Genomic DNA, 16,468 nt, shown 5'->3' with positions numbered 1-16,468 from the left:
CCCAGACCTCAATCCAATAGAATATGAAAATCTATGGTCAGACTTACAGATTGCTGTTCACAAGTGCAAACCATGCAACTTGAAGGAGCTGGAGCAGTTTTGAGAGGAAAAATGGGCAAAAATCCCAGTGGTAAGATGTGGAAAACTCAGAGACTTATCCAAAGCAACTTGGAGCTGTGATTGCCGCAAAAAGGGGGCTCTACAAAGTATTGACTTTAAGGGGGTGAATAGTTATGCACATTGACTTTTTTCTAATATTTTGTCCTATTTGTTATTTGCTTCATATTAAAAAAATAATGAAATCTTCAAAGTTGGCGGCATGTTCAGTAAATTAAAGGATGCAAACCCTCAAAGGGGAATGAGTCCTTATCCCAAGCGAAGGAGTTCAAGTACCTCGGGATCTTGTTCACGAGTGAGGGGACGATGGAGCGTGAGTTTGGCCGGAGAATCGGAGCAGCGGGGGCGGTATTGCAGTCGCTCTACCGCACTGTTGTGATGAAAAGGGAGCTGAGCCGGAAGGCAAAGCTCTCGATCTACCGGTCAATCTTTGTTCCAACAATCACCTATGGTCATAAAAGCTGGGTCATGACCGAAAGAACGAGGTCACGGGTACAAGTGGCCGAAATGGGTTTTCTCAGGAGGGTGGCTGGAGTCTCCCTTAGAGATAGGGTGAGAAGTTCAGCCATCCGTGAGGAACTCGGAGTAGAGCCGCTGCTCCTTTGCATTAAAAGGAGCCAGTTGAGGTGGTTAGGGCATCTAGTAAGGATAATCCCTGGGCACCTCCCTAGGGAGGTGTTCCTGGCACGTCCAGCTGGGAGGAGGCCTCGGGGAAGACGCAGGACTAGGTGGAGAGATTATATCTCCACACTGGCCTGGGAACACCTCTCGATCCCCCAGTTAGAGCTGGTTAATGTGGCCCGGGAAAGGGAATGTAACATACATGTAACATAGTCGATATGTAACATACATTTCTACTTTGGTGCCTTCATGACCGAGAAAAGGCTTAACTTAATTGCGCTTGTGGATTCAAAACAACTCCCATAATGCACCACAATGCACATGATATGCAGCTCCACAAACAGGAACTCAACATAGGCATTACAGATCAACAATGGCAAGAGATGTGGAAAGCACACCAAACAACCACCAGCTCACAGTCATGGAGGGAATTCTCATGAAAAACCTGATACGATTCTTTATTACGCCTAAAATTAAAAATTAACATTTTTAATTTTTAATTCTCTTCACAATTAAAAATTGTGAAGAGATATACACAATGGAGAAGATGACATTTTGTATGAGACTACAAGAGGTGCAAGGAGAGCAAAAATGGGAGAAATGGACTACATACAAGAACTCAAACAGCGATAGACACGAGGACGTGGGAAACGAAGACTGAAATATAAAAAAAAAAAAAATAGGGGGGGGGGGGGTTATTGTCAGTAGTGTTTTTGCGTCATTCATTCATCATCAACCGCTTATCCCTGTCGGGGTTGCGGGGGGCTGGAGCCGATCCCAGCTGACATCGGGCGTGAGGCGGGGTACACCCTGGACAGGACGCCAGTCTATCGCAGGGCACATAGAGACGAACAGAGACAGACAACCATTCGCTTCAATTAAGAGTCATCAATTAACCTAACACTTGCATGTCTTTGGATTGTGGGGGGAAACAGGAGAACTCAGAGAAAACCCACACAGACACGGGGAGAACAGCAAACTCCACACAGAAAGGCCCGAGTCGGGATGCAAACCTGGAACCTTCTTGCTGTGAGGCAACAGTGCTAACCACTACACCACCATGTAGCCCCAGTGTTTTTGCAATGTATGTTAAATGAAAACAACATTAAAAACTGAAGTGAAAAACACTACTGTCAACAATATACGTTTCAAAGCACTCTCTCACCGCCAGTTCAAGGCTCTGCTGGATGAGATGGATGCGCAGTACGTGATGTGCTGTGCCACCAGGAGGTGAGGTGGCTGAGCAGAGGAAAAGTTCTCTGCCGCTTTTTTGAGGAGAAAGGAAGCTAACATCCAAGTGCCCACAGATAAGGGATGGACTTCCAATCTGGCTTTCCTGGTGGATGTCACAGAGATAGAATAGAATAGAATAGCCTTTATTGTCATTGCATTTGCATACAACGAAATTGGAGTGCTACTCCCCCTTGGTACATTTTAGAAAAGAATATATGATAAAACAATAAGCAAAGTATAATCAATAAAAACACAATATAGTATAAACAATATAATAATGTGAGCGGTGTAGACAGATGCTGAACGAGCTGAATCTTAACCTCCAAGGAACAGATCATCAGCCAGCTGTTCGATCACGTCATAGCCTTTAAGCAAAACTGCTCTCTCAGCAGTTGAGATTCATACTCATGAAATGATCACAAATAATATATAATGTCACTAGTTATTAAGCATATTAATAATTGTTTCAGCCTTGAAGCCTTTTAAGACCATCTTCATGTCTCCCACTTGATAGTTTGAGTGATAACTGAGTACAAGTCATTGCAATGTAATACAGGTTCTGTAGTAGTAACTTCCAGGTTGTTTATTTGATGTACATTTTTATACATTAAAAACAAAACATATACAAATAAGACTAAAACTGTTTTGGATGTTTTAATTATCTCTGTAAATCAATAAATTACCGATAAGCAGATTAAAGAGTAGTATTTTAACTCACTTTTCCTTTTAGTAAATAATAAATTACAATAAATGTTATTTTAGGGTAATTTCACATAAGATAAACATTTTTGGCCCATGGCCCTCCACCCAGATTTATTTTTTGGCCCATCATAGGAAAGAAATTGGGCACCTCTGCCCTATATTGAATGCATATTATATAAAAATACTAAATCTAATCAAATAATTCTTTGCAGGATAGCAAATTAATTTCCATGACCTTAATATACTATCGAATAACAAATACGATTTTCTATTTCAAACAATCATAGGAGACAGACATATTCCCAATGGATGGGGAGCAGCTGTAGGATGTTTGGCTCCTGCTGGTTGAAGTCAGTCCTCACAGAAAAAGGCCTGCAGAGCCTTGCCCCCAGAGATGTACTTGATGCTCTCTATCTCACCGCCACAGTTGCTGGGTTTCTGGAAGTGGATCTCCAGGTGGTCCTGCAGGTCTTCCTCCTCCTCTTTTTCCTCAATATCATCCAGGAGGATAGTACGCTTCAGAGAGCCACAGAAAGTCTGAAATGAATCACCAGGACCAAATTTGTCATTAACCTCTGTCCAGTTTGTTACAGGGCTTCTTTCTCTTAATCAGACAGATACAAGATGGATATTTATGGAACCACTGATATGTACTCAAGATGAAATAATAAAACATTGCTATGTACACATTAGTGCCAGACCGATATATTAGTCAGCCGATATCGGTATTGCCGTTTTTTTTTTAAATAACCAAGGCACTTCAACAAAAACCTTTATTTTGTGAAAAAACAGACATCAAAATGAGAGAAAAGTAACCATTGTGTCAGAAGAGAAGATTTCAACAATGTTTTCTTCATAGGATTCCAAAATGAACAGGATGTGTAGAGGCCATAGCTTTGAATGACTTCAGCACATCTGCACCCACAGGACAACACTGCTCTGGTTTGATCCTGGTCCATTCTTCTTCAGTCTCCCACAGTTCACAGTTCCACAGTTCACTAACTGTAGTGGGTTTCTTAGACATTACTTTGTTGCCAAGGATTTTCCAGAGATTCTCTAAAGGGTATAGATCTGGACTCTTGGCTGGTCATTTCATTGTTTCAGTATTCTTAGCTTCAAGGAACTGCTTAACCTGTTTTGCAGTGTGACAGGGGGCATTGTCTTGCATTAAAATTGCAGCTGATTGGCGGACAGTTTCAGTAACGGTATTGCATGTTGCTGAAGGAGGTTCAGATAAACATTTTCATTCACCCTGCCATGTAGCTGTACAAGAGGCCCAACTCCTTCTGCAGAAAAAATCCCCAAAACCATGACATGACATTGCTAAAGTTCAATTGTATTAAGACTGAACACAAAGTGTGAAAAATGTCAGTTCAATTTGGTGGAGGAAGTGGTTTGGGGGATGTGCTCAGCTGGGCTGCTTTGCTCAAACGCTGCAGCATGTGATAACAGATGCTGACAGATTGTGGAACATTTTAAATATTCCCCACTTGCATATTCAAGGCTCCATGATATTCAGCTCCAAATGCATATGCTACCTAAACGCCTGCAACAAGATGTCAGGACGAGATGGACTGCCCACTGAAAGTTTAACGGCATTTGAAGAGCTCACTAGGAGAGTAAGCTCATCCACAACCTCTGCCACTGACATCATTCCGGCCGTCACAGTCCTCAAGCACATCCTGGCTAAGGAAAATGAGACCGATTCTGGTATTAAAACAAAAAAGAAAACGACCCTGCTACAAGTTGTCAACAAACGATTCAGCAGTGTGGAAGATGAACCCTTGTATGCACTTGCCACCTTGCTGGATAGTAACACTCAGCCAATAATTTCACCTAGCTATGTTTTTTTTTTTTCAGATACTTGTGAGGTATAGACACCATCAAGCATGTTAAAAATGCACGGACTCAGGAACTTCAGGAAGCTGACTTGAGGAACATCAAGTCTGCATTTGAGGCTTCAGAGCCAGCAGACAAGGCGGCTCAACTGGAAGCAGCAGTAAGAGCAGCTTAATGAAGGAATTTGAGTGAGGATCCAGGCGAAGCAAGCAACACAAGCACTGCTGCTTAAGTGCATACTTTTTTTTACTGAGAGAACAATTGCTGTTCCTTGAAGCTAAAAATATTGAAACAATGAAAAGGCCAGCCCAGAGTCCAGATCTACACCCCATAGAGAATCTCTGGAAAATCCTTAGCAACAACGTAATGTCTAAGAAACCCACTCCAGTTACTGAACTGTGGAAGAGACTGAAGAAGAATGGACCAAGAACAAACCAGAGCAGTGTGAGAAACTAGTGATGCACTGTGGGCGCAGATGTGCTGAAGTCATTCAAAGCTGTGGCCACTACACTTCCTTTTCATATTTGAATCCTATAGTCCAAATAAACCTTCTCTTTTGATACGCTAGCGCTAGAGATGAACAGTTGCATGATGCTGCGTGTGAAATGCTGCAGGTTCTACGGATAATAAGGACCTAGCTGGACGGGAACACATTTTTTGTTGTGTTATGTAAGACAAGGATGTATATTTCAGCTTTTGTCATTTTTGGATGGAATGTTATGTTTACTTTATTGATCGCGACAATAACAGCCTCACCTGTTGTCAATTACCCTTAATTCATTCATTCATTCATCTTCAACCGCTTGTCCCTGTCGGGGTCGCTGGAGCCGATCCAAGCTGACATCGGGCGTGAGGCGAGGTACACCCTTGCACATGGTTAATGTTTTAACTACGAGTTTGTGTGTGTTTTGTATATTTATATTCAATTCAATTCAATTCAATTTTATTTATAGTGCCAAATCATAATAAAAGTTATCTCAGGACACTTTACAAACTAGGTAAAGACCACACTCTATGACTTATTTATGATTTACATAGATCCAACAATTCCCCCGTAGAGTACTATGCAAAGACACCTGCAGCACCACCACAGCTCTCTGCTAAAATCAACTCCCCTGTAAAGAAAATACTGACATTTAAAGTGTTAAAATCAATATCATGTCTCGTGAGCTGAGGGTCTTGTCACACCCTGAATTCTGAATGTATGGTATATTAATATATATATATATATATACATACATACATATATATATATATATATATATATATATACACACACAACACTGTCGCCTTTTTACTCTGAGGTTTTTGCAGGTCTGAATGTTACAGTGGCACGCCGTTCTTCCTCCAAGTGAGAACTAGAGAATAGTTGCAGTTTGATTTAAGGTGGTGGTAAGGTGATTCATAAGGTCAACTTATGTACAAGTAACATGAAAGAAAACACTCCACCTTAAAAAATTACAGGCGCTGTAAAAGTGTGTTGACAGACAGGCTGTCACCCCGCTTGCAGTACGGTGTGTGTGTGAGTGTGTGTGTGTGTGTGTGTGTGTGTGTGTATGTGTGTGTGTGTGTGTGTGTGTGTGTGTGTGTGTGTGTGTGTGTGTGTGTGTGTGTGTGTGTGTGTGTGTGAAAATGGGAGCAAATGGGAGAGAGAGAGGGAGCATGCAGCAAAGGGCTGCAGGTCAGAATCCAACCAGGCCAGTGCAGCACTCATTTTAACCAGCCTGTGCACAGATATTTTTCTGCGCTGTATTTGTTCGTTTGTCTGCTCTACTTCGCCGTATTGTTGTAGAATCTGAACTACCATACGTCACATCCCGCTGAGAGCTACATCCAATCAGCAACCAGGTTTCTCTATTGGGAGAAAAAGGGCCCTGCTGTCCCTCAGGGCCAACAAACGGCTGCTTGAGCGACTTACATGCAAATTAGGGGTGTTTCAGCGAGATAGACCCCCCTCATTCTGGGTATTCAACCCTAATGGAAACACACCTACCGAGTGTTAAAAAGAAAGGTGATGTAACACAGTGGTAAACATGCAACATTCAAAATGAGGGAAAATTTTCGAAAAAACAATAAAGTTTATCAGTTTGAAAATCAAATACCCTGTCCTTGTAGTGTACCCAATCGAACAAAGGTCGAAAAGGCTTTGTATCATTGCTCATTGTATTCTGTTTTAATTTAAGATTTACACAACATCCCAACTTCCTGTGGCTTGTAAATAAATAAATTGAGGGCTAATTCTTGTTTCATTTCTGTCAAAACAGCTTATATGGTGTTTGAAGAAAGAAAGGTTGATATATTTATGTCCAAAAAGGATGAAGGCTGAACATAAATAAAGTCGTTCTAAAAAAACATCAGTACGCTTCGTCGTCCGCTACACCAGGTACTTTTGGAACCTATCACAGGCCCATACTCCTGCTATACATTCCTTCTTGGAATTGGAGTTTACGCATATCTGGTCCATGCATCTGTCAGTCTCCTGGAACAGTATGCAACTGTTTCATCAATCATGCAACTTTCACCAGGTTGTAGACTGTCCCACCAGAAACCACAGGACAATTGATCTCCTGTATGCTAAAGTAAGGGATGCGTACGGAGCGACTCCCCTCCCCCAACTGGGGAAGTCTGATCACAACCTGGTTCACCTACAGCCACTGTATTCCGTCCTGGTCCAAAAACAGCCGATGACAACTCGCACCATCATGAGGTGGTCCCCTGAGATGGAAAGTGCCCTGAGAGACTGTTACAACACCATAGTCTAGGATGTGCTGATCAACCCGCACGGTGAGGACATAAAGGGGATGACGGAGAACCTGAATGACGTGGTCTCCTCTCTCAAGACTGTCCGCTGTTACCCTAATAACAAGCTGTGTGTATTGCGGGAAGTTAAGGCTGTCCCCAACAAGAAGAAGGCTGCCTTCAGGAGCAGGGACAAGGAGGCCATGAAGGCATCACAGCAGGAGGTGAAACACTGTGTGAGGGAAGCTAAGAACAGCTACAGGAGAAAGGTGGAGCAGAAGCTGAGGGAGAAAAACACCAGGGAGGTCTGAGAAGGTGTGAAGACCGTCACAGGTCCAGCACAAAGACCAGAGCTACAGGGGGGACAATGGAGAGGGTGAACAAGCTGAATGACTTCAACAGGTTTAACCAGCCCTTGCCCCCCCCCCCCCCCCCCCCCACTGCAGCCATCTCTCCTTCTTTCCTCTACACCTCCCCCCCAACACCAGAACAACATCTCCCTCCTCCTCCACCTCAACACAATCCCCGCCTCACATCACCACAGACCAGGGGTCCGTTTCACAAAGCAGGTTCAACAAACTCTGAGTCTAACCCTGAACTCTGAGTTGATCTACTCTGAGATAGGAAACGTAGTTTGACCTGGAGTTAAGCGCGTGCACCACACGTAAAAAAAGACAGCTGATTCGACGAATCACCATGGCAACAGGGAAGAGGAGGTCTACGCTACCAGTGGAATTAGAAATATTAATGCGCTCATACGGGAGTTTGAGCATGTTTTTTGCCGAAAGTGTAACACTGCTGCAGCAGCAAAAGAAAGGGAGATGGCGCGGGAGAACCTTGCTGCTCGGGTCAATGCGTAAGTTTAAATGTAGTCCTCATTTTGAGCAGGTTTGACATTATAAAGTAAATATTACCGTGAGTGGCTGTTTTAAACGCTGTATAAAAAAACTCCCATTTGCAAAAAACGCAGCGCAGCACACAATATCTGCTGGGATATGAGAGCATGACTTTGGTTGTTAATGTTGGAAATGTAAGGACGGATGAAGTTGTGTATGTAAATGATGGACTGTGACGTGAAACGGTACCACTCAAAAAGATAATTGTCTGGAATTGCAAGATCATCAATGTCCGGTCTGATAATCATCTCCCGACAAATATTAAATTCCCTGCGCAGTAATGCTGCACCTTCATCCACGGGATCACTATCAAAAGGACATGCCATGGTAGTGGAAATAGTCACCACCTAATATAACTTCTAATGTAGGCCTACTGCCTGATTTTCTAAGAAAACAGACGGAACTATAGCAGAACTATACTACGTCAACTGGCCAGATGACTGAATGAGGAAATCAAATACCGTGTGTGGCTGAAAGAGGGCGGAGACAGAGAGAAAATCGAGGTTTGCTGAGGAAAACCTGGTCCCGACCAGGTTAGGTTCAGAGAGCATGTTACTGGTAACTGACCGAGAGTTTAAGTTACCTCTCTCTGTGAAACAGGCTAGAGTTACCCCTCTTTCTCTGGTTTGAGTTACCTCCCTTTGTGAAACGGAAAACTCAGAGTTTGCCTCATTTCAGGGTTAACAGACTCAGAGTTTTCACTAAACCTGCTTTGTGAAACGGACCCCAGGTCAGAGGACAGCTGAGGAAGCTCCGGCCCAGGAAAGCAGCAGGTCCAGATAAAGTGTCTATGAGACTACTGAAGACCTGCGCTTCAGAACTGAGGGAACCACTACAACAGATCTTCAACCTTAACCTGCAGCTAGGTAGAGTGCCTACCCTCTGGAAGACATCTTGCATTGTTCCAGTTCCCAAGAACAGGCCCAGCGAGCTGAATGACTTCCGACCGGTGGCACTCACTTCACATGCCATCCACTCCCATCTGGATAAGGAAAGCGCACAGCCAGGATTCTCTTCTTGGACTTCTCCATTGCCTTTAATACCATCCGGCCCCCTATACTTCAGGACAACTGAACAGGATCGGAGTGGACCCCTATCTGGTGGACTGGGTCAGAGACTACCTCACTGACAGGCCTCAGTATGTCCGGCTGAAGGACACCACATCTGACACTGTGGTCAGCAGCACTGGAGCCCCTCAGGGCACGGTGCTGACCCCTCTTCTCTTTACCCTGTACACCTCAGACTTCTGTTACCACTTGGAGCTGTGTCTCAAACAGAAGTCTACCGATGACACAGCCATCGTGGGATGTATCAGGGGTGACAGAGAGGAGGAGTGTCAGAGTCTGGTGGGGACTTTGCTCTCTGGTGCCACATTAACCACCTACAGCTCAACACCTCCAAGACGGAGGAGCTGGTCATTGATTTTGGGAGGTCCAGACCAAGACTGGGACCAGGGAGCTGAGGTAAATGGTAATGGTAAATGGACTTGTACTTATATAGCGCCTTTCTAGTCATCTGACTACTCAAGGCGCTTCACAGTGTCTGTCACATTCACCCATTCACACAGACATTCACACTGATGGCAGTGGACATCTACATACCATCTAATCTGGTCTAACCATTCACACCACATTTACACACCCATGCGCAGCACGGGGAGCAATTCGGGGTTCAGTGTCTTGCCCAAGGACACTTCGACATGTGGACCGGGGGGAGATGGGGATCGAACCACCAATCTCTCGAACAGAGGACGACCCACTCTGCCACCAAGCCTCCACAGGGCGGCTGTGGAATCATACAAATACCTTGGGCTGTGGCTGGACAATCCTTCTTAGCATATCAAAGAAGGACGCCTCCAGACTGGATAAATTGATCAGGCGGGCCGGCTATGTGGTCGCCGTGAAACTGGACTCGCTGGTGACGGTGGCAGAGAGGAGGACACTGGGAAATCTGCTGGACATTATGGACAATGCCAGCCACCCCCTGCACACCGTCATCAGCAACCAGAGGAGCCTGTTCAGTGTTCATTTATTTAGCTAAGTTTAGTTTATTGGTTATCTTATACTGTATTTTTTATACCTCCCTTGTGTTTTTGTAAGCTGCTGGAAATTCAATTACCTTGCGGCACTCATCCCAAAGGGGTCAATAAAGAGACGTCTAATTCAATTAAATTCAAATTCAATTCAAAAAAACTTTATTTGTCCCCGGGGGGCAATTCAGGGCACACAGAGCAGCAAATAACGACAGTGCAACTATACAAAAACATTTTTAACCTATCAACAAGAATAAAGTGTAAAATAAGAATAAGCGTCAGGATGTAAGTGTGTTAGTACAGGTTAGAATCCAGTCACAGAGTTAGATACGGAGAACATCGTCGGCGTGAGATGTAGAAAGACAGGCGTGTATCAGATGTAAGCAGACATGTGAACGGGTGTATATGATGTAAACATGCAGTAGACTGCTGAAACAGGTATAAACAGAATTGTAGTGCAGAAAAGATATAAGTGGACAGTGATTGGATTCAGATGTGGTCAGACATGATACATATATGTAATGAGCAGACGTAAACAGAACTATATTGCAGTAATAGAGTATAAATATAATATATAACTATAAGCTATGTGCAGATACTAAATAATAAAGTGATAGTGGTGCATGGCAGGAAAACAGCAGTCTAAGTATATGCTAGCTCTGTGTAGCCAGATGAATACTGAAAACTAAAGTGACCATAGTGCTATGATGGATACAATATAAGACCTGATAAAGGGGGGCAGTGCCTTAATACCATAAATTAAATAACTAACAGAATCAAGTAGACCAGTAAGAACATAGTCACAGAATAAGTCCGGTGTGAACATAATAACAGAATAAATAAGTAAGTGGGGTAGTGCAACAGACCGGAGTACCATAGTAAACAGAATAAATAAGTGGAGTAGTGCAACAGGCCGGAGTAACATAGTAAACAGAATAAATAAGTGGAGTAGTGCAACAAACCAGTAACATTATAAACAGAATGAACAGAATAAAGTGGAGTAGTGCATCAAACAGTAGTTCACAGCTTTGAGGACAGGAGTGGAGGTAGGTAGCTAGTTCACGTGTCCGGTAAGTGTCCAGGGGTGGGGGGTGGTGGTGTCCAGGGGGTGAAGGTGTCCGGGGAAGGTGTCAGGGGTGGGAAGGGGGGGGTGATGGTGATGGTGTCCAGGGAGGGTGTCTGGAGAGGGGAGGAGGAGGGGTGATGGGAGGGATGTCCGGGGTTGAGAGGGGGATGTGGTGTCCAGGGAGGATGTCTGGAGTGGGGGGGGGGGGGGGGGGGTTTGATGGTGTCCAGGGAGGGGGGGGGGGTGAAGTGTCCAGGGGAGGGTGTCAAGGGTGGGGAGGGGGATGGTCAGAGGGGTCAGGAGTTGAGGAGCTGGACAGCCCTGGGGATGAAGGTTGCTCTTCTCCTCTGTGTCCTGCAGCTGGGACAGCGAAGACGGCGTCCTGAGGGGAGCCACTCAAACGCTGAGAAGAGAGCCTGAGAGGGGTTCTGCATGATCCGACCAGCTAACCTGAGTGTCTGCTGCTCATGGATGGTTGACAGAGTTCTAACAGGAAGTCCAATGATCTTAGAGCAGACCGTGGCTATGCTCTGCAGGCGGTTTCTGTTCTGGAGGCTGGTGGAGTAGAACCAGCATGTGATTGAGAACGTGATGATGCTCTCGATGAAGGAGTAGTAAAAGGTCAGGAGTATGTTCTTGCTGACTCCAAAGGAATTGAGCTTCCTAAGGAGGTATTTCCACTGCTGACATTTCCTGAGAATCTCCTCTGTGTTGGAGGAGAATTTCAGCAGGCTGTCGAAGATGGTGCCCAGGTACCTGTACTCCTCAACTGCTTCAACAGGCCAGCAACCAGTTCCCTCTGCTTGTTGGAGAAGGTCACCACCATGTCTTTGGTTTTGTTGACATTCAGCTCCAGGCAGGAGCTGTCACACCACTCCACAAACTCCTGAAGAGCTGATCCGTGGTGAAGAGATGGGCCTGACAGCAGAGACAGGAGGACGTGTCGTCAGCGTACTTCACCAGATGACAGTTAGGCTGTGTGGTTATGCAGTCATCGGTGTAGAGGATGAAGAGCAGAGGCGAGAGCACACAGCCCTGAGGGGAGCCGGTTGAGGTGTGTTGGAGGCCGGCGAAGGTGCTGTTGACCAGGACTCTCTGTGAACGGTTGGTCAGGAAGTCCAGTATCCAGGATTAGCTGTTGGTCCAGATGAAAGAGGGCTGAGAGTTTGTCAGCCAGGATGTGGGGCTGCATGGTGTTAAATCCAGAGGAGAAGTCTGCAAACAGGAGTCTGGCTGAGGTGTTGGGGCGCTCCAGGTGTTTGTGATCAGTGTCTATTATGAATGTTTTTGCATCATCGACGCCCCTGCCAGCTCGATAAGCAAATTGGAGCGGGTCCATCTGGGACCGCTGATGTTGTCTGGGCCAGGTGAGCTGTTCTCCCTTGTCTTCCTGAGGGCTTTCACCACGTCCTCTGCGCTGAAGGTGAAAGCTGCTGAGTCACTGGGCTTGAGCTTGGACATCGCTTCTTCCAGCTGGGTGGTGTTGTCCTGCTCAAACCTTGTGTAGAAAGAGTTAAGGTCGTTGGGGAGAGATGAAGAGCTGCTGCCTGAAACCTGGATGGTTTTTGAGTTGCTGGCAGCAGTGTTCACAGCAGCCATGTTCTTGAGTCCCTGCCAGGCTGAGCGGAGGTTACCCTGCGTGAAGCACTCCTCCACTTTGTTCTTGTACTCCAGCTTGGCAGTTTTTATGGCATGCTTGACCTTTCTGTTGACCTCCTTTTTCTCCATTTCAGAGCCGGTGAAGAAGACCCTTTTCTTCTTGTTGAGGATCTCCTTGAGCTCTTTGGTGATCCAGGGTTTGTTGCTGGGGTAGATAGTGACCGTTTTGGAGGGGATGATGTTGTCCACACAGAAGGAGATGTACGATGACACAGTGTCCACATGTTCATTAATGTCATCAGAGGGGGCCAGGAGGTTGTCCCAGTCAGTGGATTCAAAGCATCCTTGGAGTGTGTTGATGCTTTCGTTGGTCCACTGCTTGATGTTCTTGACAACTTTCTTCACCCTTCTCATGAGAGAGATGAAAGCCGGAGCAAGCAGGATGGCATGGTGATCAGCAGAGCCCAGAGGAGGGAGGGCGACAGATCTGTATGCGTCAGGTACTGAACCATAGCACTTGTCCAGTGTCTTATCCAGGCGTGTGTGGCATGTGATATACTGTTGATAACCTTTTAATGATTTGTCCAGGGAGCAGTGGTTGAAATCACCCAAGATGAATTTGGGAGAGTCCGGTGAAATGTGGTCCAGTTTGTTTAAAGAGTCTGTGATGTGTTCAGTGGCTGTGACTGCGTTGGCTCTGGGGTGGATGTAAACCAGGATGACAAAGAGCTGAGGAAACTCTCTGGGTAGGTAGAAAGGGCGAAGGGAGACAGCCAGAAGCTCGAAGTCCGGGGTGCACAGTTTCTCCCTCACGACGATCATTGAGCACGAGCGTGTGTTTACATACAGACACACGCCGCCGCCATGTTGTTTACTGGTGAGCTCACTGTCTCGATCAAGTCTTAGAGGGGGGCCGAACCCATCAACGTGCAGGGCATTGTCATCGTCGTTCTTATTTAACCACGTCTCAGTGAAAGCAAGAACCGAGGCAGTCCTGTACTCATGCATGTGGTTAACGTTAGCTTGTAGCTCGTCCGTTTTATTCCGGAGGGATCTAACATTAGCTAGGACGATAGATGGAAGCGGCCGTTGTTTACAAGTCTCCCGTTTGAGCCTGGCCCTGATTCCGCTCTTTCTCTTCCCCCTTCTGGTTACCTTATTTTTTTTGTGTTGACTTGTCATGGCTGGTTGAGTTACTCCGCAGTAATTCCTTAGGTAGCAAGTCTACGGCGAAGGCGTGTAGAGGATGGAGTCCGAGCTGCAGTAGGGTCTCTCTGGAGTACGTGTTCCGCTTGTCGTTGTTTCTGCTCGCCGTCACAAACTCCAGAAGAAACCACACTTGAAGAATGGCCCTGAAAAACACGGGTATATCCATGCCGAATGGAGAATTAAAATGCCGGGTGAAATAGGAAAAGAAAAACAAGGAGAAGAACTTCCGCGTTGTCCGGCAGTCACGGGGTTAACAGGGAGGTAAACAAAGAGAGCGTCATGAGGGGACGGGCGAGGAAAAGAAAGTCAGCTTCGTCTATGTAACGTAGTTGAAATTTTAGAAAACACACTCGGCCTTTGCATGAAAGGGTAAACTAAAAAGTGACAAATATATACATAAAACAAGTAGAAAAACGTAATAAATGCTAAATAACGCTAAAAGTTGCTCTGTGCTCCGGCCGGTCCACCACACGAGCAGCGACCCGGAACCGGAAGTTTTTCAAGTCCAAGTCCAAGTTTCAAGTTACTGTGTAACTGAAGACGGCCGCCTCCTTTCCCATAGCTGCTCGCCACCAGCCGAAACAGCAGTCTCTCTTTGAGGGTCAAAGTGGGCCAAGATGGGTGCGTTGATAAGGGCTTCTTTATGTCACTGTTTCCCTCTTCAGCAAGTCATACAGTGGAGATGCTGTTGCAAAGTCTGATATGCAATTAATCATGTAATTAATCATGTCCAGTATCAGCTTTAGCATGTGAATATTTTTGATTGATGATAGATAGATAAACTACACTTTTCAATTGTCTCGGAAAAGTAAAAGGGAGGGGAGGAATGCAGACAGGTTGCTGTATTTAACCTGTATCCAGGGGTGGACTGGCCCTCTGGCATATCAGGCATCATCCCGGTGGGTTTCTGGCCGGGGTCCGGTCCGCTATGGTTTATTTTCTCTCTATAAATTCCCTCCAATTGGGCCAGCCAATCGGCTACAGAGGGCTAGCAGTGTGTTGCCAGCATTGACACATATTATTGGTCTGTGTGCTGACAGGCTCAGAGAGCCCTGACAGTGCTGTCAATCTGGGACTGGGTGCTGCTGAGCTGAAAATGGACAAGCATAAGAAACGCCCGGATGGCACTGAAAAACGGCGACCTAAAAAGCTGAAGTGGTGGAGGTGGAAGCTGCTGTGATATTATGGGTTATTATTGTTCATATGATTTAGCGAAGCTAGCTAACAGCTGCTAACGTCAGCAGTCTCTTGTTGCCATAGCAGCAGTAAACATTGACATGGAGTAATGAGTTGTAAATAGAGATGCAGAATCAAGCTGTATTGTAAATACAGGTGAGATACTTTGAAATTTAGCACAAAATAAAACTGAACCTATAAAAAATAATTAGTTTAATTTGCAATATATGCCATTGAATTGATTGTATTCTTTAATTATTTTATTTATTTATTGTTTACTGAGGTGATAACTATTTCCTAAGTATAATTTGTGTGTAACTTTAATTTTCTGTGTAAATGTGTTACTTTACTATAGTTCTCTAATGGCTGTGTATAGGGCTGTCTTGAGCATTTTCAGATTTTGTCATAAAGATCTGACTTTTTTGCATTGGAAAACACTAGTGTCACAATGTGAAAATGTGACAATGCCATTAGTGTCGTTACGCTCATGAACGTTTAATTCAAATTTTGTACATTTTTCTGTGGTTTTGAGTTATTTCCCCATCCCATGATAAATGCAAACATCACACATTTTGGATGTAGTACTTATTATTTGTCATTTTAACTATGCTTTTAGAAGTTTTATTGTCCTGATGTGTTGATCCTTAATGGTGTGACCATGTAAACTAAATTATCAATTATTCTCCATTACAGGTTGTTATGATATATCTGAGGAGTCATTATCCCTCTGTTCTATATGTGGACTTGTTCTCTCATTTGGGTCCACTGTCAGAATTTGGTAAATTTATCATGTTTGTTTTAGAGATTATTTTTTGCCAGTTTTTCAAGCTCTTTATTATATAGGACAGACAGGAGATGGGGTGAGAGAGAGAGGGGGAGAAATGCAGCAAAGGGGCTGCAGGTCGGAGTCGAACCCGCGGCCACTGCCTCCAGGACCTTCGGCCTCTTTATATGGCGCTCCAACCCCTCATATCATGATACTTAATTTGTGATGATAATAATGTATCCATGTCCCTCTCATGTTGACCACTTGTGAGAGCCTGAGGAGTCTTCCCCCCTCCGTCCATTTCAAGGACTTGCTCTCTTACAGCCTCCTCTTCACCACTTTTTGGCTACTGAGACGTCTCTAATTTGTTGAGACTTGTGAGAGGGAGACAGAGGAGAGAGAGAGAGAGAGAGAGAGAGAGAGAGAGAGAGAGAGAGAGAGAGAGAGAGAGAGAGAGAGAGAGAGAGAGAGAG

General features: G+C 45.0%; 1 protein-coding gene across 2 annotated transcripts in view; it reads right to left on the bottom strand.

The window, feature by feature from the left end:
• Positions 1 to 2,171: 2,171 nt before the first annotated feature.
• nmi (N-myc (and STAT) interactor) overlaps positions 2,172 to 16,468 on the bottom strand; it is a 58,348-nt gene continuing 44,051 nt past the window's right edge. For both annotated transcript variants that reach the window (XM_083924926.1, XM_083924927.1), the window contains one exon: positions 2,172 to 3,210. In XM_083924926.1, the coding sequence (XP_083781052.1) occupies positions 3,025 to 3,210 (186 nt within the window). In that variant the 3' untranslated portion in view covers positions 2,172 to 3,024. The remainder of the gene's footprint in view (positions 3,211 to 16,468) is intronic.

The sequence above is a fragment of the Echiichthys vipera genome, assembly GCF_963691815.1.
Source record: "Echiichthys vipera genome assembly, chromosome: 12".
In the NCBI taxonomy this organism is placed as follows: Eukaryota; Metazoa; Chordata; class Actinopteri; order Perciformes; family Trachinidae; genus Echiichthys; species Echiichthys vipera.
The sequence above is the reverse complement of the archived record's forward strand: the minus strand, read 5'-3'. Positions and strand labels throughout refer to the sequence as shown.